General features: G+C 35.0%; 2 protein-coding genes across 3 annotated transcripts in view; both read right to left on the reverse strand.

The window, feature by feature from the left end:
• LOC144442851 (transcription factor Dp-1-like) overlaps window positions 1-530 on the reverse strand; it is a 54,475-nt gene extending 53,945 nt beyond the window's left edge. For both annotated transcript variants that reach the window (XM_078132238.1, XM_078132239.1), the window contains exon 1: window positions 150-530. In XM_078132238.1, coding sequence (XP_077988364.1) covers window positions 150-192 — 43 coding nt within the window. In that variant the 5' untranslated portion in view covers window positions 193-530. The remainder of the gene's footprint in view (window positions 1-149) is intronic.
• A 13,894-nt stretch (window positions 531-14,424) lies between these two features.
• LOC144441939 (tripeptidyl-peptidase 2-like) overlaps window positions 14,425-24,957 on the reverse strand; it is a 55,637-nt gene continuing 45,104 nt past the window's right edge. Inside the window, exons 21-26 of the mRNA XM_078131206.1 lie at window positions 18,567-18,715; window positions 17,824-17,920; window positions 17,330-17,460; window positions 16,669-16,861; window positions 15,616-15,738; window positions 14,425-14,625 (exon numbers count right to left, since the gene is read on the reverse strand). Coding sequence (XP_077987332.1) covers window positions 14,536-14,625; window positions 15,616-15,738; window positions 16,669-16,861; window positions 17,330-17,460; window positions 17,824-17,920; window positions 18,567-18,715 — 783 coding nt within the window. The 3' untranslated portion in view covers window positions 14,425-14,535. The remainder of the gene's footprint in view (window positions 14,626-15,615; window positions 15,739-16,668; window positions 16,862-17,329; window positions 17,461-17,823; window positions 17,921-18,566; window positions 18,716-24,957) is intronic.

Here is a 24,957-nt window from a genome sequence, read left to right on the forward strand (position 1 = left end):
GCCTGGTGACATTTTATTTCGAATTTCTTGGGCAATTTTGAAGGTCAGCCCCTTTTGCACGTGGTTCGATCGTATATAACGAATTCAATTGGTCACCCCTACAATGACTACATTTTGACAACTTGCGATCTTCGAGATTTTTGCCTTACCATCGTCCCATAAGCTGGCGAGAGTAGCCATGGAGTTTGCCATAATCCACCACTTAAAGAAACTGAGGTCAGACCTCAATTCTAGTGTCTGAGGAGTACTTGTACTTCCCGCGATCTGTTGTCACACACTGCACACTAACGCTGAACTTTTCAAACAACAACTACCGAGTGCTCTGCTAGCAATGGCGTTCCATTCATACAGGATACCCGACTTCACGTAGCTCGATCGCCTTGAATATGGTTCTGAATATCACTTAATTCCACGGTTTTACAAAATCGTGACTACGCTCTTTGCTCTGAACCCATTTCTCTGGATAAACACTTCAAATTAAGAAAGATCTCGCCGTTTAAAATCCACTAAACTTGCACCATTCCACTGTTTTCATGCAAAAACGAGCTTGGCGGTGGCAGAAGTTACCGTTCGTTGATTGGATTACGAGAAGTCACGTGGACTTAAAATTCCTCGCGCATGCTCTCGAGGTTGGAATGTCCGTCTTTGTTTCATTTGTTTACTTTGTTTACAAATCTAAATACGTAAATAATTCTGTAATCTGAGACAACAACCACGTAATGAATAACTGTTACTCTTTTAAATTTCGGACTTTTACAAAAAAAGACGTCATGTACACAAGTCAGGTCTTTTTCAACGACCACATTTTGTAGTTTGATTTTTAAAAAGAAAAATCAATATACGATGGGTGATACACTGCACTGTACCTGCTGAGTGGATAAATAACAATGTAAGTCTGTGTAGTAATATTGCAAGCACGAATTATGATACGCGATACGGTTATGTGTCATAGTCTAAAATACAATTGTTATGAACAAGCTGATGCACGGAATGTCACGGATCATGTGTAACCTTTCGTTTAGAAGGCCTTAGAAGATCTATTTGTAAAGATTATGCAATCATTGCGTGGCATGAAGGTCACTCTAGGGGTCAACACTCCAGTATTTAGGTCACTCCCGGACTGTATGCTATGAAATTAAGCCATCACTGGTGCACAATATCATATCAATAATTGTGCCTAGTTGTGTGTGTGTGTGTGTGTGTGTGTGTATATATATATATATATATATATATATATATATATATATATATATATATATATATATATATATATATATATATATATATATATATATATATATATATATATATATATATATATATATATATATATATATATATATATATATATATATATATATATATATATATATATATATATACAGGTTTTGAAAATTTGAACCAAATTATATGCTATAGACCCTACAGAACTGTTTCGTGAGGTGCGTAGTCCTCACTCATCAGGGGTAGAATATATATATATATATATATATATATATATATATATATATATATATATATATATATATATATATATATATATATATATATATATATATATATATATATATATATATATATATATATATTTCTATATAGGGAAATCAGTCATTTTTACCATATTGACCATGTGCAATGATTCAATGAAGATCACCACTTTTTAATGAATATTGAATATTTAGAAAATGTGAATCAGTAAATGAATTGGTCCACAACAGCTCAGTAGAGGGATTAAAAATAGGATACACAGAGATGAAAAAGATCAAATTGAATGATAAAGTTTTAAAATGTGGTAGCCAAGGCCCTACCAGCTAAATTGTACCAGACATTATGAGTATAATAACATTGTAATAATTATCTAATTAACATATTTAATGAATAATATGAATACTAATTTAATTTGTCAATGTCAATAAAGTTAATATCAACACATTGACTATAAACGAGAAATTAAGTTAACTCCAACTGGTGATTACATACAATTACATCACAACAATTAGGCATACAGTAAACCGAGATCTTTGCTCCTAAAACTGTTTGTGATTTTTACAGTCTTCAGCTAGTTCTCTAAGACTTATAATTTTTACTAAGGTGTATAAAAAAATTGTGTTGTTCTGATTACATTCAATTTTAAAATAGGTGGGTAGGTAGATTTTTTATTTTATTTCATTTTATTTTTTTTTTCATGTGTGTCTAGTTCAGGTTTTCCATTGTTTTCCAAATGGTATCTGTGTTGTTTATTTCTTCCTATCAGATGTACAGCCATTACAGATTGGAAGAATAGTTTTATATTGTCTTTTTAAGTTGATGTCAGTTTCCACACCTACTATTTCTTGCGAGACTACATGATTTTTGCGATTTTATTATTTTTCTCAAATACATAAAAAATAGTTTAGGCTTGGCATGAAAAACTAGGTGGGGTCGGGTAACCAGAACCAAACAACTTTTTTTTATTTGGCCTAATTACTAGACTGTACATATATACAAGAAGGCATTTTAGTCACTACTTATTTTTCCATATTTGTTTTCCAGCAAGATAAGTCTTTAGCAAAAATTTCTAGGTTTTACAATATCCTCTGGTTTTTCCTTTGAAGTTTTTTTAGGTGAATGTACAATTGTTTTTTGAAAAAAACTATTCTAGACCAAGTGTATATTCTCAAAAAATCTTCAAGGCTTAGGCAAAATAAAAAAATTATGTGCTTCCGATAACCCAACCGACCCTAGATTAAGTTGCTGACCCTAAACATTTTTTAGACATTTAAAATATAATGATGAGAAACTCTTTGTCTTCTTGACCTTAATGCATGTCTGTTTTCTTTCCCCAGTGATGTCTGTACATATTTCATCAATCTATCACAGAAGGGGTATTCTGACTGACATTTTGTTTGTTTTGGGGTCGAACCAATAGTTTTCAAAAATAAAAAACAATTTAAAAAGATCAAATGAAATGCAATAAAATCACAACCTTAGTCACCTGTCCTATTTTGTAAAAATTACTAGCAAGGTTTTGAGTTTCTAACTTTTATCAACTGAAATTGTCATAAAAAATCTCTGTACAATTTTACAAAGTGAAATCACATGTAAATTAATTCTAAAAACAATTGAGAGCAAGACATATTTAAAAGTGCGATAGAATTTTTTTCCCTTCAAATTCTGAAGCATTTTAAAATTACAACTATCAGTTAGAAAAAATTAGAACTTTGGATGGACTGAACATTTTTTTTTGAGTGAGATTTCTTTGTTATGTTGTACCTACTAGCAAGTGCTTATAATTATTGTATGGTATTTTAATTTTGAAATAAATTCTCTTTATGTATGAAATGTTTGTTTGTTTGGTTTGACTGTGTGTGTGTGTGTGTGTGTGTGTATGTGTGTGTGTGTGTGTGTGTGTGTGTGTGTGTGTGTGTGTGTGTGTGTGTGTGTGTGTGTGTGTACCTTGTTTTAGTATTCCCATGATTGTATTTTAACTTTATTAATAGTACTTTGTATTTTATTGACTTTACTACTTTTAGGACTCGTTTTATTAATCAACTTGTTTTTTTTTTTGTTTTTGTTTTTGTGTCTTAACATGTTTATTTTACTGATGTGTAAACTCAAGAAATTTGACCATTTTATTTTGGTCACATTTTTGTTATAATAAACCATGTACTATTATCATCATTCAATGTGAATGCCAAATCCAAGCCTAGTTCTTGCATGGCTGACTCCACAGACCTTATCCATAATTTATACACATTGATTCATGTTGATGTTTTTACTCCGAGGTCAGATTACAAGAAAACCATTTTCAAAAAAAATAGCACATCCCTTCTAAGCTTAACCTCATACATTAATAATATTTATTCAAATTAGATAGTTCTTTCTGAATATTTATTTATACTGGATAGTTCTTTCAGTGTTACTGGCAATTTACATGTTCTCCCAAGAAGTCCAGTGAGGGCGTGCTAAAAGGTTCAGCATATTAAAAATAATATTTTGTTATATTTCATGGGTTGTATTTGTTATTTGTTAATAAAAAGTTATTATGGGTTGTATTTGTTACAAGAAAGCATGTTTGTGGTCCTGAAATATGTTATTAGTAAAAAATGGCAGCTGTCAAGTTTTTTCTTTGCTTTTTATTCAGGTGAAAATATGAATCACCTAAGTATATATACTCGTGCTAATTAATGCACACCCTTCTATGACATTACGATTGTCTTCTGGAATGTTGGAACAGCTGATTGTACAGCAAGAATTTAGTCGGTATTTTTTATATGTATGATAAATTAAATCTTCAGATCATTTAATATAATGTTATATCTCAGGTTTGAGTTGAGTCATTTGCAAGTGATGGTTGTTCATTCTCGCAAGGAGCACATATTTCTGTTGAAGCAATGAAACCTCTTGGCGATGCGTCTTGGACGGTGTCATATGAGAGGCTGTGGTATACGACGATGGTGATGTTTATACGCATGCTTCAGTACATACAAAACTGTGAATATACCTTCTAAATAATGCAGCAAAAAAAATTACGCCCAAAAATATGTACTCAGTTTGTGTCCCTTTGACAAATTTCTCCTTACTATTAAGGATCTTAAAACACACCAAGTACAATGTACCAATATTGTTTTTTAATTTAGTCCTGGGTGGATATATTTCAATGTAAGTATGTGTGCATGGCAAAGTAATGCATGTTCTCTAAGGTATTGTAATGTGCGTAGGTGAGAAAATATTTTCTCTCAGGTAAATGTGTGTGTGGGTGTGAAAATAACAAGGCTGAGCCCCATGCCAAGAATACTTACAGAATACCTGGCAGGCAATTGACGTATATCTCAGAACACGTACCGTAAAGGTGTTGATTAAGTGAAGAACGAGATTAATTGATTTGCCTGCATCTAGACATTGAACTAAGAGATTGGATATTTAGGCAATGATGTCATAACTTCATTTTGACCTTCCTCATCGATTGCTTGTCAAATCTGGGGGTTTAAAATGATCCAATTAAAAAAACAAATCATGGAAAGAGAGTAGTCCTTGAAGTCTTTATTTTTTCCCTGACAGTTTTACCTTGGAGCAAATGTAAGAAAAGCAGTACAAGATATTACTTGTTTGATTGCTACTATATTTGGATATTCAAACTAGCCGTGACTCAAATTTTCTGATTTTTTTTAATGTCAGATATATATTAAAGTGGCCATATGGATGAGAATTTGGTATTTATTTTGGATTTTTATTTGAAAAAACAGCTTCACTATGTTTTTCTACTTGAAAAAATAATGTGAAAAAACATATACGAAGTCCATGTTCACAACTCAATAAACTGCAAAACATCAAACAATGTGTAAAATGTTTGTTATTGTACGTACAATAACAAACTTTTTACGCTTTTTGCATCTTTTTGCAATGTATTGAGTTGTGAACATGGACTTGATATATGTTAATTCACATTATTTTTTCAAGTAGAAAAACATAGTGAAGCTGTTTTTTCAAATAAAAATCCAAAATAAATACAAAATTCTCTTCCATATGCCCACTTTAATGTTAGCCTGTTTAGGCAAAAAAAAAAAAGAATTCTTTCTGGTCAGGGCACGCATCACTTCAAAAAACCCATGTTGGTTTTTTTGTGTGTGTTTGTCCAGCCCATGTAGTCTGCAGATCCATGGGGAAACACAAAAATAACCCTCCATACTTCAGTGCAGACAACTGCAGAGCCAATCGTAAACAAGCAAATGACATCTGCCCCACATACACACTTGGTCTAAAGTACTAAATAAAAAGAACAGTAAATGTCATAAACAGTAGACTCAGAGTGACAGGTTTGTTCAGAATTAAAAAAAAAAATTGTGTCATTGCACCATTTTAGACCAGAAACAATTTTTTGGGGCCTTACAGTGTTAGCAATATTGCTGTTTATCTCTCCTAGCTACCAAGCTTGTAACTACAATTGCAAAGACCTGACGATTTGAAAATCTTGACACTTATGATTTCCCTATAAGGTGTTCATCAGTGATTTACATAAATATGTTAACAAATTTACATAATTATATGTAAATTGTATGTAAATGATCACACTTTAACAGGGTTCTGTACATGTGAAGGTGTCAGGGTTCAATCAAAGGTCATTCCAATTCTTGCTATCTGTGTTCCATTTGGGGTTATTCATTTTCCTACGAACAAAAATCCTGTCTTTCTTCCTTTCACCACACTGACCATGAACCACTGAGAGGTAATCTTTAGTATTTTTGGTAATGCTTGTACATCAAGACTGACCTGCATTACTGTTTGTTAATGTCAGCTGCACATGTTCATCTACATAATGACTTCATTTGAATATCACCCTGTTGAACAACCTGATTGGTCAATTATGCAATAAAGATTTTAAAATCGTATTAGCAGCTCTTTGCAACTCTATAGTCACAGACATGGTTGAGAGATATTAACGGAATATGTATTAACCGCTAAGTTCCGTAAACAGTGGCTAAGAACTTAAAGTCATAGCAAACTATCTTCTTTTTAACTCCCCATTTCATTTCATTTCATACAACTACAACCACTTACCAGAGATGATTGTGATCAGCATTGCTTCATAAGTGGTAGACATTTAAAACTGGCTTTGAAGGTCTTCTCCTTATCACATAATATAAATTCTCTTACATTTACACGCACTTATAACCACCGTACACAGCAGGATGAAATTCATAAGAAAAATATAAAGTTCTTCAAGTCATTCATGTAACATCACAGACTTGAAAATCATGTGAAGTTGTATCCTTGGCATGCTAGTGTGGTCATGTATAGCTGTGAGTGAATTTATATTTGATAGTGTTCTTAGGAACTTCATGGATGATAATGATATTACTAGACAAATGCGTTTATGCTACACACGTGGTAACTTAATTTCTATGCAGGACTTTTGCCTTTTGCTCTTAGGTCAAATTAAGGTCGGATTCTCACCTTCTTTTTACATGCAGTTGTTTACATTGTCCAGAACACAAACTCAGGACCTTATTCTTTTGTCCAGTGTTGTCCGGGTTCTTTGTAGTATTTGTATTGTTGTCATTTGCAGTCTAACTTTAAAGTTGAAAACATACAACAAAATTTGAGTTGCATAAACTAATTGTTTTGGAAGATTTTTTATCTGTCCAGGCGGTGTAGTGTAAGTGCTATGTTTGTTTCTTATTCAGTTTTGTCTTTTGGTGAACTTGTCTGGAAAAGTGTCTACAACTCTGTTAAGAGAGTGGCAGACAGTAGCAATGTTTATTTATGTACAGTGAGTCTATTCATGCACCGTGATTCTCTCCAGTGCAGGCATTGGAGAGATATTCTCTATTGATTTTTTGTCATTACTTTTTTTTGCTTGTTTCTATGGGCTTTGAGCCTGATTCAAACATTAAATAAATCAAAAATTAAGGATAAGACTTTGCGACAACTTTAAAGTCAACTTCCATTAAGTTGTCCACACTGATAAAATGACATTACGGCCAAACGTATCAAAGAACACAAAACCAGACACAAACAATTGGAACAATACAAAACATTTATTCAGTTATAATATTTTGTTCGATTCATCTCAACATTTTATTTATGATTTTGAATGAACAATCCACATAGAAGATATGGAGTAAAGATGTATACATACACACATACAAAATTAGAGAGTAAACATTTATAAATACAGGAGATGAGAAAAATTTCACTCCTGACATAAAACTAGCATTCTAAAACTAAACAATTGGTTTATTTCCTGAGTTATTATACCTGTTATACTAGTATTAAACACACTGCTATCACAAATGGTAGAGATATGTATTGGTAAAATATTAATACAAATATGTTTGGGTTAGTTAAACAGACAATATTTACATATGATGTAACCTACCATGCTAATAACTTGATTGTTCACAGTTGATTTCTGATTCGAGATTATCTGATAACACAATTGTTCACAGTTGATTTCTGATTTGAGATATCTACTGATAACAATTGTTCACAGTTGATTTCTGATTCGAAATTATGAGAACAGTTGTCCATTGTTGATTTTTGATTTAAGATTATCTGATAACAATTGTTCACAGTTGATTTCTGATTCAAGATTATCTGATAACACAATTGTTCACACTTGATTTCTGATTCAAGATTATCTGATAACAATTGTTCACAGTTGATTTCTGATTGGAGATTATCTGATAACACAATTGTTCACACTTGATTTGTGTGACAAGATAATCTGCTTTGTTTTCTGTTTTGATCAGTCAGAATTAATTAACATATAATTACGAGGCACACCTGTACTTTGTTCAATCCACAGACTTACAGCTAAAATGATGTAGGCTTGGTGTTTCACTCACGCAACATCACATTTATTACATACCAATTCAGACAACTTCTAATGCAAAAGAAACAATTACATAGGTGCACAGTGGGGATATAGAAGTAGTCAAGTTGATATGTTGATGGTAATGTCCCATGAGTGAAGCACCGAGCCGACATCATTTTAGCTGTAATTGTAACTTCATTAGAGGTTTGATCATTTTTATACTATGTGTTCTATACAAATACTTTAAAAATTTGAAATTCTAAAAACTACGAATCTGTATAGACTTGATTCTAAATCATGTCGTGTGTTTGTCTCTGACTCTGCAAGGAGCTTGGGTAGATTTGTTGGGTTGCATGCTGCAAAAAAAAAGCAGAAAAATGGAATGGAGGCATTCTTGTTTTTCCCACTGGCATTGGTTAAAAACCTGTTACATGTACATGGTATGGTATTCAGAACTAGTCATTTCCTAGTCTAGTTCCGTACTACGTTAATTTCACACTTATACCGTCTAGTCAAGCCTGTGACTCAAGGCGTTAATTGTGGTTCAACCCCATGGTGAGTGAAGTGCGAACGGCGCATGTCAGTAATAATCCATCACAAATTGACTGACTGTTAATTGTCATCGCTTATTAATATTCATTTGATACAGCTGTTTTGACTATGTCCAATGTCCAACAAGGACTCCACCTCCAGTCTGTTTAAACTAAAATCACGTGGGGATGCAATGACATCATCATGTTTATATGAACACTGTAGGTGCAGCACAGAATTCTGTGTGAGAGTCACAGGCTTTACTAGACGGTATAAGTGTGAAGTTAAAGTAGTACGGAATATGGTCCATCAGGAACTAGACTAGTCATTTCCATATCTTGTAGTTGTTCATCATAAAACAAGGGCAGCAAAAAGACAACTCATTTTTGAGTGAAAGCAGAAATTTATTGTTTCATTTTGTATTTGAAATGGAGCAATTTTCTGTTTTTGTTTCTTTTCTTTGTTCCTTCTTTGGTGATTTGATTACTATGTTGCATGTATGTACTACCATCGAAGTGTTTATCGGCTAGGTCATTTAGAATCAAACTTTTTGCTGCTGTAGAAATTCACAAGCATAAGAAAGTGTGACGTTCTTCCTAGACTATGCAAGATTTTTCAACTGGTGTAAATTTCTAACTATTGGAGTTTCATATGTGTGTGTGTGTGTGTGTGTGTGTGTGTGTGTGTGTGTGTGTGTGTGTGTGTGTGTGTGTGCGTGTGTGTGTATGTGAGTGTGTGTGTGTGTGTCTGTCTCTCTGTGTGTGTGTGTATGTGTGTGTATGTGTATGTGTGTGTGTGTGTGTGTTAAATAGTAGTATGCTATTGACAATTCAGGAAAATCCATCTTCACCTTCTCATCTATCAAATTGTCATATTAAATTTCTTAACATCTGACTATCTTATCAAATTCAGAATTGTTATTGTACATGTATTACTGGGTGCAAATAATGAGGCGTTTTGGAATCTTCCAAATATAGGGGAGACAAGAAGGGGTTCACACTTTTTATTTTGAAAAGTGAGGTAGTTCAGGTACACACTGCTGCATGTTGGGAGACATTGGTACAAGGTAACAAAATTCTGTATATTTGGGAGTAACGTTATACTGCATGCTGGGAGATGAAGAGAATGAGCTTGGTAATGAAATTATGTACAATTGGAAGTACATGTAATGTTATACTGCATGCTGGGAGACATTGGGAATGAGGTAATGAAATTCTGTGCTTTTGGGAGTAACTAATGTTATAACTGCATGCTGGGAGACACTGGGAATGAGGTAATTAAATTTAGTACTTCATACTTATTGAGGCAATATTGTTCAACTGTATGCTGGGAGACATTGGGAACAAGGTAATGAAATTCTGTACATTTGGGAGAACATGTAATGTTAAACTGCATGCAGGGAGACATTGGAACGAGGTAATGAAATTCTCTACTTTTGGGAGTATATAATGTTATAAATGCATGCTGGGAGACACTGCGAATGAGGTAATCAAATTTTGTACTTGTGGAGGCAGTGTTGTCAAACTGTATACTGGGAGACACTGGGAACAAGTTCGCTATTTTTGTTATTTCAGAACAATATAATCATAGTAATACAAATACATTCAAAGATGTTGCTACTGTAGCCGTAACACTACAAGTTACTTAAAATTGTTTGTCTAATACAGGCGCTCGAGCTCTTGTGCAGTGGTTATTTCTACAAAACATTCAAATTTTCTCTTGGTGTAATATGTATTATGATTCTATTCCTGGGAGTCAGATTACAAAATAATTATTTCAGGCTACTATGTCAGGTTATTGAGAGACACCAAGGAATGCTTATTATGTAGACAACAACTATTTCTACTACGACAGTAAGACAACTTTCATCTGTAAATTTGACAAAGAGCACCAACGCTTATAAAACTGACAAGCTGCAGATATTAGACACTCTGAAAGACTGTCTATACTATAGCTGCGATTCATATCACAGATCTATGAAACATGTAAAGCACCAATATTGTCACAACTATTATCACAGGCACTTCAACATTGTTATGCAAAATTTACTGACATTTACAGAAGAGTATGAGAGAATGCAGCATAAGGTGTTAATTATTTGAGAGATAAATTATCGTATCACCTGATACGTGATATCAGCCTATTAACTCTTAGGCTTGGAGTTGATATGGGTGATTACTCACAACTCATGAATTCAAACCTGAAATTAGAACATGATTTCAAATCACAAAGGCTCATCCAGTCCCCACTATGGGATGATCGCACAATGTTACAAAAACTCAATATTTAAAAGCTTCATTCATGGGAAGGGAGGGGGGGGGGGGTTTGGCGTCAATGCGATTACTGAACTTCATTTTTGCACTGCTAACCAAATTTCGATAACTTTCACGCCTTCAATGATATCAGGTTCTGTATTTACTACTGAGATGTTGATTAGTCGATAAAAAATTTACTTCTAATGTGAGATACAGTGCTGGGTTTCTGGTAGTATTATAATGTGTTTATCGCCCGAAGGTAAACAGGTTCATTATAAGGTTGGAACTTCGTGTTTACAATCATGTTTTTACATTACATCGATTGTAGTGGTGTGACCACTACAGTTTTCATTGTGGTTTACATCGTATATAAACATGTGATGTCACACTTGTGATCATCAGTTTAGGGGGAGGGAGAGGGGTTTGTCCTAAACGAACAACATTCATTTATTGAGCTAGTACGACACTGTGCGATCATCTAAGATCATCGAAGTCCATGATACCACTGACATCATCTGGCACAGTAGGTAGATTTAAAAGCCAGTAAGGGTTTGCATCAGTTTCCTGGCCGATGCTTCATTAAAGTGAAACGTTGAAAGCACAATTCTAGGCTGAGTTGTGGGTAATAGTCCAAATCAACTACAAGCAATGAGTCTAGACTAATAGTAGCAATGATTGCTTTTTTAAAAATAGTATGCATATATGAATAAATGAAAGCAATATGCAAATGAGTCCCTACACTTAAACTATGTACGTGATGTTATTTTTTGTACAACTACCATGCGTTTAGAATGTTTCAGAAAATCTCCTGTAGGTGTCCTAAGTCAGGATAATTTCAGTAGATCTCCTGTAGGTGTCCTAAGTCAGGATGGTTTCAGTAGATCTCCTGTAGGTGTCCTAAGTCAGGATGGTTTCAGTAGATCTCCTGTAGGTGTCCTAAGTCAGGATGGTTTCAGTAGATCTCCTGTAGGTATCCTAAGTCAGGATGGTTTCAGTAGATCTCCTGTAGGTGTCCTAAGTCAGGATGGTTTCAGTAGACCTCCTGTAGGTGTCCTAAGTCAGGATGGTTTCAGTAGATCTCCTGTAGGTGTCCTAAGTCAGGATGGTTTCAGTAGACCTCCTGTACGTGTCCTAAGTCAGGATGGTTTCAGTAGACCTCCTGTACGTGTCCTAAGTCAGGATGGTTTCAGTAGATCTCCTGTAGGTGTCCTAAGTCAGGATGGTTTCAGTAGACCTCCTGTAGGTGTCCTAAGTCAGGATGGTTTTAGTAGACATCATGTAGGTGTACTAAGTCAGGATGGTTTCAGTAGACCTCCTGTAGGTGTACTAAGTCAAGATGGTTTCAGTAGATCTCCTGTAGGTGTCCTAAGTCAGGATGGTTTCAGTAGACCTCCTGTAGGTGTCCTAAGTCAAGATGGTTTCAGTAGACCTCCTGTAGGTGTCCTAAGTCAGGATGGTTTCAGTAGACCTCCTGTAGGTGTACTAAGTCAGGATGGTTTCAGTAGACCTACTGTAGGTGTCCTAAGTCAGGATGGTTTTAGTAGACATCATGTAGGTGTACTAAGTCAAGATGGTTTCAGTAGACCTCCTGTAGGTGTACTAAGTCAGGATAATTTCAGTAGACCTCCTGTAGGTGTCCTAAGTCAGGATGGTTTCAGTAGATCTCCTGTAGGTGTCCTAGGTCAGGATGGTTTTAGTAGACCTCCTGTAGGTGTCCTAAGTCAGGATGGTTTCAGTAGACCTCCTGTAGGTGTCCTAAGTCAGGACCGTTTCAGGACACATTCACACAGAATATGACTTGTAATGACTGCTAGCTAAGATTTGCTAGAACCCATGTAGACAATTAACAAGTGATGTTATATATCTGTTGACTTCCAAAGCTCATGGTAAACTTTCTATGACATTAATTACATTTTGGCTCGTGGAATCCTATGATCATAACTTGGAATCCTTGAAAAAAAATCTTGCAAAACTTTGGATGAAAAAGTGGCACTAACAAACTACTAAAACATGCCTGCAGCAAGCAGTGAATAGGATGAATGTGCAGCTATGAATGTGAACTAGCTTTTCTTTCATGGATGAATTAAGCGTCTGCAAATGCAAGCATACACGTGCAAAAATAAACACAACATAAACCATAAAGTAAAATGACATAACAGTTTATTCCAGCAAACAAAAATAATTAAATCATTCACTTATCTAAAATAAATCTTTTTACCAGTTTACTGATATCGTTTCTTATTAAAAATACCCCTTTGTTGTAAACTTCAATTTGAAATTATCAGTTCATTGGTATTGACAGAGGTAAGATTTGTACATGGCACAAGTACCATTTCATAGAATCAGGAAATCGAGATCGAGAGAGAGAGAGAGAGAGAGAGAGAGAGAGAGAGAGAGAGAGAGAGAGAGAGAGAGAGAGAGAGAGAGAGAGAGAGAGAGAGAGAGAGAGAGAGAGAGAGAGAGAGAGAGAGAGAGAGAGAGAGAGAGAGTGAGAGAGAGAGAGAGAGAGAGAGATGAGAGTTGATTGGTTTAGTTTTGTGTATATGTTACTGTCATTCATTTCCACTGGTTTCTGGTTTCTGATCGTTGAGGCACTTTACCAGCTATGGACTCTGAGGTCAAAAGGTCATAATAGATATAAAGGGTTTCATGACAGATGTCCATCGATAACTTTGCATTTTACACTGCAACGTTCAGAATGTTACCATCAACAATTTTGCCTAAACTTTGACACAAAATGACCTTTCACCCCTGAAGAGGTGAACAATTACATTTTTTTAAAAAAGCAATTCTGTTGTAAAATAAGAAGCCCCTGCATTTTACCAAAAAAAATAAATAAACACGTGCAAAGCATTTAATTTTCTATACCAAAAAAATGACAAAAAAATGCAGTCTGTGAATATTAAAATACTCACGCTGAAACCAAATATATCTACTACATCCTACATCTACCCATTGCATTATTAGTAAGCATCTTTCAAATCTAAAGAAACTTTTGGGACAGAAAACATTTACATATCTGGATAACTTGGCAATTTGCCATCATTACTTCATTATGAAAGCCTAATTAACATATTACATTTTGATTATACAAAACAACAAAACAAGATACATGAATAACTGCTAATCTTTCGGTTCTATGTGTTCTTGGATAAAACTAATTTCTAAATCTCTGTTTGACAAACCATCTTTTCCCACTTTCATACGATACACATATTATGCAATATAAAATCAAAATGTGGTAGACTTTAGCCCAAAAATTGTTTGAAATACAGAGCAACATTGCTGTATATGGGCAAAGCATTGCCATAAAAGGACAGGGTTGCCTTCAAAGGACACACTAATGCCATAAATGGCCATAGTGTTGCCTTAAAAGGACACACACCATTCTTATTTGGGTACAAAGCTGCCTTATTTGGGCATAAATTTGCCTTACATGGGCATACTGTTGCCCTAAAAGGGCATGAAACTTGCTGGATATTTCACAGGGATCCAATTTTCTACATGTTGCACAACATGTTCCCATCCAAGCTGTTGGTAAAGCTGAAAATAATCAGAAAAGAAATATCAATAAACTTCTGTTTGTTGAGTGTCAAACTGAATCAGTATAGATTTTTTAAGAATTGAATTCCTTTGAATCACTGGCTTAGAGCAAATATTGACACTTGCTACCTGTAATACTTCATAATATCAGAGATTACTTGCACAGGTGCACATGCATATTCGTAATAACAGAACCCCATGCCACATGAGTTCCAGTGTGGGTACTCAGGGGTGTTTGCAATCATGCTTGCAGTGTTTTCTACTGCACTTTCACTTGCTACACTTGTGAAAGTACAGGCGCAGAGAGCACTGCAAGCACTCGTGCAAATATGTCATGAGGATCTATCAGTCATGAGGATCTGTCTTAAACCTACCCAGTGGTAGTGGTTGAGTCAGAGAATGTGACACAACCCTGGATGGTACTTTGCTTTATGAGAGGAGGGTAAGGGGGTAACAAAGTACAGGAATATTACACAACCTTAAATATGCATTTTAATATCTATTGCAAGGGATGGGTGACATGTCATAGAACATCATATTCAACCTAAGTAGCATTTCAAGTTAGGCATTGAGGAGGGGGTGATGACAATTCATAAAACATCGCATTAACTAAAGTTCTTTTTCCAGTGATAGGAGGTGGGAGGACTATCAAATGATAGAATATCACACTGATATTAAAATTCTTGTCTTTACCCTGGCATAGGATAGCTGGGGATGGGGGGTTGTCAAGATCTAAGTATACTGCAGGGGGTGCAGGAAGGGATTAACCCCTTCAATACTGAAAACATTCCCGCCAAAATTGTTTGGACAAAATTCTTGTTTTATGTAAGTTTTTGGCATATATCAACTTCATTTTAGACTGGAATTAAAGAAATGTTAGTTCCTAATAAAGTAATATTATTGTAATTATGAAAATATTCATATAAATTGGGTCCCATATTATTTAAAACTTGTCTATAGTCATGAAAGGGTTAAAGTTATGAAACATACCTCTATGCATTTCTTTTCATGTTCCTTATTGGGTTTACTGTCTTCATTGAGTTTTATCATTCCTTTCAGAGCTGTTCCATAATACTTATGTACAAGTGCATACTTAATGGTGAAAGGTAATGCCTGAAATACAAAGCAAAGTAGATTGGATCAGACCGTAGATTTAGTATATACTGTTATGTACATATCCTTAAAACACGTTCATCAGGTTGGTAAAACATTGTAATAATATGTTTTGTACCACGACCAAGTTCTTATTATTTATGAGTAATGTAAGTAAGAAGAATTCTTGGTCGTGGTACACAAAATGTCTTATTACTGTTATGTACATAGTTATGTTTTCAAGACTGCAAATGTATTCATTTGTCATGTTAGTAATACGCCATGTTTCGATTATCAGAGAGATAAAACATTTCATAGTTTGGCCACTAGGAGTGCTGTTTGCAAGATGCTTTGGGGGCTGGAAAAGAAGGGCTAGAATAGTTGAGTATTGTGCAGTATAAAGACAGCAGACATGACGTTACCACTCATTGTGAATGTTGTTCCTTCTGTACTATTTTATTTATATTTTTTCGGATTGATTTTGGTTACTTCTGTCTTCTTTTACATTTGCGTATTATTGTAAAGCGGTGTGGATAATGTTTTCGTTGACATATCGCTATATAAACAAACTAATTCTAATTCTAATTCTACTATTTTATTAGCGACTACCAGTAATCAAAACATGCCTAACAACGATTATAATGCTCTTTTAAGATCACACACAGTTCTTTTACACACATTGTGTTCATGGCTTTATGGCTAGCCATATGATCAGTAGTCTGTAAGGTACGCCGTGGTGGGACGCCCTCACACATTGGTCAACCCCTCTCACGTCTGTGAGAGGAGGCTGGTGAGGGTGCAGTGACACGACGTATCTAATTACAATTTATATGATCAGCAGCCACGAGTAAATTTTTTCCTCACTTTGCCAAATTTGAGATCTCTTTTGAGATCCTAACGCACAAAATGGTCGGAACATCAGTAACCGGAATATGACATTTTGAATCTCACCTTGTTATCAAGTATATCGATCCATTTCTGGAATTCAGCAAAATTGGCATTCATATCTTTAATGATAGTTTGTTCTGCTTCACTGCCAACCTCTAAAGTTCCTTCAGCTCTACCGCACAACACGTGATCAGCCAAGGCTGCACCTTTGATACGCAATGCGTCAATCATGGCTGTCTTCTGTTTCTCCATCTCACTACAAACAAATACAAATATAAATATATACGCATAACTTTCACTTCTCATTTTTTCTTTTTCATAAAAACAATAATTTCTTGGCCTTCACCTGCCTCTTCTCCTCTCCTAGGGTTATGGAATCGGTTAACATCATTTACAATTTTGTGACAACAATTTATCAAAGTGGGACGTTTACTGAAAAACCTTACAATAGAGGGCGCTGTTTTATTAAAAGGTCAATGTAATATAGAGGGCGGTTGTTACAAAAACAGGTCTATTACCTATAACTTACTTGTCTTTGCAATAACCAATAACATGATGCTTTTTGTAGCATGTGGTATTATAGTATGTAAAATCAACAGGCATTATCGGAACATAGTACAATATATGGGAAACTATGTCGATTTTGAACTGATCTCCCCCCCCCCCCCCCCCCTCCTGTTACCATGGTTCCAAAATCGTAGCCAAACTATGAGAACGTACTTACACTTTGATTGTGGAAGCATCAGGTCTTGGGTCTGTCTTCATCGCAATGTATGTTGCTAACTCTATCACGTTGATCAACGACAATACTTTATCAGCTGCAGCTACGACTTCACTCAGCTGTTTGCTTCTCTCCTGTTTATCAAAGTCAAGTAAATCATTTAGAGATAATAGGTTGAAACTACTGAGTCTATGACTTACTGTGAGATGTGGCAAGAGTCAATTTTTCACTTCCAAGAAACATTGCAGGAGAAAACATTGATGTTGTCATGTTTAGGTCGATTTTTGTTTTCATTACATTTGAAATAACATTTTCATCGTGGAAAGACGTGTTCCCCTCTTTAATTGTTAAAGAGTTATTTTACAGAATAAAGACTGCACGCCATCATAAAAATAATCTTTATTTATACTGCATAGTTCTTTAAGTATATAAACCTACAATTTACAACAATAGATGAAGATGCAAAAATAGATAACAGCAACTGTTTCCATGGTTACCTTGGATGTTTCCTTGGCAGTCATCCTAGCAACATAAAGAGGTAGATGATCTTGGTATTTTTCTGATAATTCAACGTAAAGGTCATCATTTTCCAGTCTGAAAAAACAACATTCATTGTTTGGTTATATATCTATATGATTGCAAATTAGAGGCTACGATATCAATTTGATTCCATACAACAAGATAGAGGCGGCCCCATTCAGGACAATTTCCGAGACATTGAAGAGCGTACTCTAGGTAAATTATCATCTGATGGACACAACAAAGATTAGCTGTGATTCTCAATAGAATTAACTCAAAACTACACCAAGTGTAAATTAAGATGTTAAGATACATGGTTAGCACATCAGATTCCACATAGAGCAACACCTCACGATAGATTAGCCGGCAAGAAAAATGCCGAAGGAAGAATGGCTGTTCATGCAATCACTACCAAGAGGCAAAATGGAAGACATGTCATCCAATTTATGCAAGGCCATCAAACAAAATAAGGGCTAGTAAAAATGAAGGTGTAGACAATTCCACGACAATATTTTTGAAAATTCGCTCTTTTTTGATAAATTCTGAGTACAGTATTCCTGTACCTTTTCTGACTTGTTTGCCTTGATGAAGAAACAGGATAATTTATTTTTGTTCAAAGTTTCAGTATATCACAATTTTTACCATCATTACTCTCAAAACATGCTGAAAATACACGATGAAAATCAATAATTTGAAGAAAAAAAAATCAGAAGTTGCTTACTTTGACATCCAGTTAATTTTCAGATCTCTTAGTGCATCATTGTATTCATCTTCCTTGTTCTTCTCTTTGTCTTTATCACCCCCACTGCCTTTGTTACTTGACTGCTTGTGAGGTCCCTGAGTCAGAATATACTTGAAGGGGTAGGTGTCCTGCAATTGTAACAGCATAAACCATGAGCATCATAAGAGAATGAATAATCCGAAAATTATGATTTAAATATTTGCTGCAAAATATTTCACTTTTTGAATTCCTGTATTGTTCTGCTTTTTGCATCAGTTAGACAGGAGGAGGAGGACTAAGATTTTTCTTAATTTTAGGATGAGGGGAAGGGGGGGGGGGGTTATCAAATTTTTGGGAGGTAGTACTGATGGAGTGTGAATCCTACCATAGGTTTATTCAACAGACTCTCTATCAGTGTGACTTCATATGAAAGACAAAACATTTCTGTTTTGGGTCAAAATGCTAAAAAAAAATCTATATTTTCTTGTGAATCACTACCTAGTATGGGATAAAGGAACACCAAATTTTGGCATGTCAGAAAAAATTGCTGTCAGTCAAGGTGTTGGTGAGCCATAGTCCATAGTGTCTTCCAATGGGGGAAGTGGATTCTCTCATGAAAAGACAAAGTTGCTTATCATAGGTCAAAATGATAAAAAATAGATTTTCTTTTCAGTCCCCAATGCAGTGTGACCTCTAAGCCAACTTGACAAGCCACTTACGCACACAATTTCTAGTGACACACCAAAATTTGGTGTTGCCCTATCTCTTACTAAGTAGTGACTCACAAGAAATCCCAGTTTTTATCATTTTGACCCAGAACAACAAAATTTGGCTATCGTTAGAGGGCACTCTGGCCCCCACACAGTAAGAGGTAGGGGAACACCAAATTTGGTGTTACACAAGAAATAGCTGTGCATCAATGGTGCACCACATTAACTTAGAGGTCACAGCGCTCCCTATAAAGCCTGTAACATTCCACACTCACACGCCAGGTAGAACATGTTTGAACAAAACTGTACGTTTATATACCCGGGTTCATCTACGTCACGATAACCTTCATCTCCATTATTGGTTCTTTGGCACTCGAAATAATAGTCAAAATGTTCCAAATCACTGTTAATTTCCCCGATTTTCATAAATCATGCTCAAGACGGAATAATTACATCATTCCATTATTATTCATAATCTAAGAATCTTGCCCCTTAGGTCACTCGTATTTTCCTTGGTTCGACGAAGCAAAATATTGGAGAATAATATCCTATTTTAGAGTAATTATATTTGCATAGGTTTTCTAGAAACTATTGGGTTGTCAGTTAATTTCACTGTATGTATAATTATCTAGTTCAAAATTTGCATATTTACTGAATTCTGACCAGGTGGTTTTGTTTGTTTCAAAAAACTGACAAAAATAACTATGATGCATACTTGTCAAAATTGGGCAACTTCACATGATTGCAAACACTATTAATTCACATATAAAAGCTCCGAAATTGTTTTTCTCAAACATCTGCAATATCTTATTTCTAAACTGTGTTTGACGATTGTTGATTTAGTAGACTAAACAAACCACAGGCATTAATTTATCGTCTTTCCAAAGCAACAAAAAACTGGCTGAAGCCTGTTAACCTCAGAAATATTTGTCTTTTGTTAACACTTGCATGGAATGTTTCCAAGACAATATACAATACGTCAGAATATGACCTTAATGTGAACTTTGAACTTTCGTATTGTGATTTGTCACCACACCTATCAATATAAAAACACTATAACCTCAGGTGACCCCCCCCCCCCCCCTCCCAAAAAAAAAAAAAAAAAAAAAAAAAAATGGGTTGTGACTCTGATGTTGTCAATCACTATACTAAAGATGGCAGTGTTTTCTGAATGCTCAGAAAAGTATGTGCTGGTGTGGAATTGCTACACCAAGCAAGTCTCTGCATCTGAATAAATTGTAAATCTTTCAGTTTCACAATGACAGAACTTCAAATGTAAGTGCAGTGTATTCTGGGTATTTGCACAAGTGCTTGCAGTGTGAGTGTAGGGAGTGAAAATCTCACGGAAAACACCACACACACTTTAATATGCAAATATCCCTGACACCAGCACTATTGTCATGAGATTCTGTTATTATTTACAGGGACATATGTTTATGCAAAACAGAAAAATTCATAACAATATAGCCTAGTGTTCACACAATGTCTTGTACACGGAACAATAGCGCACTCATTTGCATAAAATGTATGCAATTATGCTTTCCATATTGCACTGTAGTGCAAAGATCAATATTATGTGAATACACCAATTTAAGTAGTACTGTATTATTATTTTTCTGGTAATTGAGGCTTTGGTTTACCAAGGTAGACACAAACTAAAACTATTGTCGCTATATGTTGATACAACAGTGATAAACTATTGAATTGTGGTTGTTTCATTATGGTCTCAGTAGGGAGGTGTCTCTAGCTAGTTCAATGTGCTGTTTTGGAACTTCCAATGTTTACACTATCTTGATCACAGGGTGATTAGAATCACACAACAGAGGAACCACTATCTCTCACTTGTATAATCTACCACATTGAAGAACAATAGAATTAGTTTGTGTCTACCGGTGTATTAGTAAACTGACGCCTCAATCACCACAATTGTAACAATTTTTATGCATCTTTTTTTTTTGAGAGGCCAAAATAAAGTTCAAACAAGTTTTAACTAACAACTGGTTTGAAAGAATCAACAACCACACAATGTTTACTTTAATACACAACACCACAATCAAAGAAATATGAACTGATCATATTGTCTAGCCTACAGAATGGCCTTGATGGGGCAACAGAACTGCATAAGTCAAAATTTGTAGCATGCAGGTGGATGCATATGAAAAGTGTATATTATGCGCATTTACTCTAGTAAAGCAGTTACAAATAAACAAACAAACAAACAAACAAAACATTGCACATACTGTACATACGATCACAACAAACAGTTACTGACAAATTATTGACAAAAAAAGGCCACAAGTAGCGAGGTAGAAGAAATATAAAATCAGTTTGTGGGGTGTTTTGAGAAGTTGAGAATAAGAGTAAGTATAAAAAGAGGAACTTACGGGTTTATGTCCCTGATTCCTTTTGCCAAGCGACCCCATACCAGCCTCACTACCTCGCACTTTCTTGGCACTGACCTAGTGGGAGACAGGTATTTGGCATGGGGTCAGGTCAGGTCACAAGAAAAGTCACAAAATCACACCAATTGATTCAGACTGACCACCACAGGCCAAGAAAAGGAACTTATACAACAGCTTCTCGGAAATGGTTAGAGCAGACGACACACAAAGCAAGCTGGATACTAATATGCACAAGGTTAGTTTAATACTGGACTACATTTAGCAAAGGTTCTCATGCACTATACAGTATCTAACCAACATTTTCACTGTTTTCCCGCCAAAATTTTGAGACAAAAAATTTTATGAAAATTTCTTCAATTTTCTGAAATTCTGACAAATATTGAAATTTATGAAAGAACAATTTCATATTTATCAATTGTGATTGTTCATCATAGAAAAAAGTTCAAAATTTCAGCAAAAAATTTCAAATTTGTTGACTTTTCTTGAAAATTTTGGTTGGAAATTTTTTTTTTTTTTTTTTTTAGAAATTTGTCAGTTTGAGGTTGAATATTGTTTAATATTCATAGGTGCCAGTGAAAATATTGATTATCTTAGCATTATATATATTTTTGACAATGATGCAAGCAGGAATTATACACTCAGCAGATTATAGTTTAACAACAGATGCTTTTACAAGTACAAGCAACAGGGGGTGCAACTCCTAGCTATTTGTATATCTTCAGTCATTTATAGTATACTGGTTATACATGGCGTACCGACAACCACATTTCACAACACGTATTAGCAGGATTGGTGGAATGCAACCACAGTGAGCTGACCACAAATGAATTTTACGCAGAATGGAAAACATGAATCTCATGAATAACACTGAATACAGACAATTTATCAAACAGTATCGCATAAATTATTCATAAATATAATTTGCATATGCATATATCCATGAGTTTAGATTGAAATATATCACTTTTGAAAAAGTGTAAACATTGAACAACCATTGAACAACAATGTCATACAAGCTCAATAAACGAACTTCCTTCATTTAGGACAAAACCCCCTTCCCCTCCCTCTAAATGAACGTTTATACATGGAGCAAACCATGATGAAAATGGTAGTATTCTTACCACCATGATCGACACATTGTAAAAACGTGATGGTAAAAACATTAAAATACTGCTGGAAACCCAGCACTGTAAATCACATTAGAAGTAAATTTAATCAACTTATCAACATCTCAGTAGTAAATACAGAACCTGTTATCAAAGTTTTGAAAATTTGGTTTATAAGTACGAAAATGAAGTTGCATTGATGCCAAACCCTCTCTCCCACTTAAATGAACGAAGTTTGTTTATTGAGCTTGTGTGACATTGTGCAATAATCGCTTCAGGAGTAAGCTTTTGTGCAAACCCCACCCCACTCCCACCCCAGAAAAGATAAAAATAATCTTGTACGTGCTTTAGCAATATGGATAATATTCAACTGATTTCAATCTTTGTAATTTTCAATTTGTGGCAATGATACAAATATAGATCTGAAAACCCAGCAGTGTATAAAGTGTAATAGGAATAAATGTATAAATTATGTATGGTTACAAGATATTAGAAACTTGGAACAAAGATGAGAGATATAATAATAGAAGGTAGGTTGTTATCAAAGGTAGATTATCATATTATGCTTGGTGACGAAACAGAAACATAGCATCCATACTCAATTTTTGTAAGTGTACTGTATAAGTGTGAACAAGTAACTTTTAAAGGGGAACACCACTCCACAAAATAAAGACATTTTCACAAACTTTGGGTTGTGGACAATCATTTCATGGTTTAACATCGCATACATGATTTAACATCATAGATTGCCAAGAAAAATCAAATTAAATTTGATCCATTGTCCTAGCAGAGGTCCAGCATTGCCTCATGGGAGTTAGCAGATGAGCATGTGTTAGATGAACACTAAATATTCATGACTTCATCTGAAGGTAATCAGCATTTAGAGTCATGAATATTTACTGTTAATCTAATAAATATGCCTGTCTGTTGACGACCACAAGGCAACACAAGATCACTGCTAAACCAATCACAGAATAATGATTGTGAAACAAAATCAAATTTGTTGTTTCTTGGTGATCGTGCAAAGTCATAAAATGACTCTAAAGAACCCAAAGTTTATGAAAAATGCTTTTATTTCCAGCAGTCTGTTCTCCTTTAACACATTAATCATTAATACACGAGTAAAACATCACAGATGTATAGTTAGAGATTTAGTGGTTGAGTGATGCTATCATGCAAATTGTGAGTGTAACATGCAAATTTAGGAGACAAAGTCCCCCTTTACAGGTGACACCCAAACCAAGGCTAATCTACCTTTTGTTAATTAGCTATGAATATTCATGAGGCAGCATGAGGCGACTGAGAAGTAGGAGCTTCTCTTCTTGGCCATTAGATTTCATCGATGTTTGAAAACATCAGGGTGTAAGAAATTATCTTGACAAGGGGAAACAGGAAATAGACCACCGGATGACAAACAGATAGACAAACACCACGACATAGGATTACTAGTACTTCTTGGTGAGCAATGGTGGGAAACTACAGTGAACAATCACTGATGGGGTGGAGGAATATTACTTGAACATCAGTGCGCCCTCTATAGGCCAAATTGAAACATTTTAAACTTGGCACAAGTATGAAACACATAACTTGCAAGTTCTAAATGCACAAATATATTACTTGCCCCTGTTTCTTACTCTGAGTCAGTCAAAGCCATACTTATCAGAGACGGGAAACTTGGCATTGATTATCATGATATGGTGAACAAATATTCTTGTAATGAATTCCAATGGATGCTGAGAGATGGACTGGATACAACACAACCATGTGGTGGGATAGGTAGGGGAGGTGACGACATTACATGTAACAGTTAACTGACAGACATGACCGACAACATAAACTAGTACATGATAGGGACCAACAATGAAACATCCATGAATTGAGAGGAAAATCAAATAATTGGTTCTCACTGTAGACTGTAAGATACGTCGTGTTGCTCCACCCTCATTGACTTGCTCTATCCATGAAAGGCGTCAACCGATGTGTGACGGATCTCCATCACAGCATTCCTTTCAAACTATTCTCATTGCTCTCCCTATCAAAACCCTAAAAGGTATGCTGTATATCCCCCTATTGAGAATCTGCCTGTATGTACATTATGCCCAAAAGAAATTACATTAGCAAGAAGTGTTTCACCATACATTATTCTTGTAATTTCAGGGGGTTTCACACATAT

This window comes from Glandiceps talaboti, chromosome 11, assembly GCF_964340395.1.
Source record: "Glandiceps talaboti chromosome 11, keGlaTala1.1, whole genome shotgun sequence".
Taxonomy (NCBI): domain Eukaryota; kingdom Metazoa; phylum Hemichordata; class Enteropneusta; family Spengelidae; genus Glandiceps; species Glandiceps talaboti.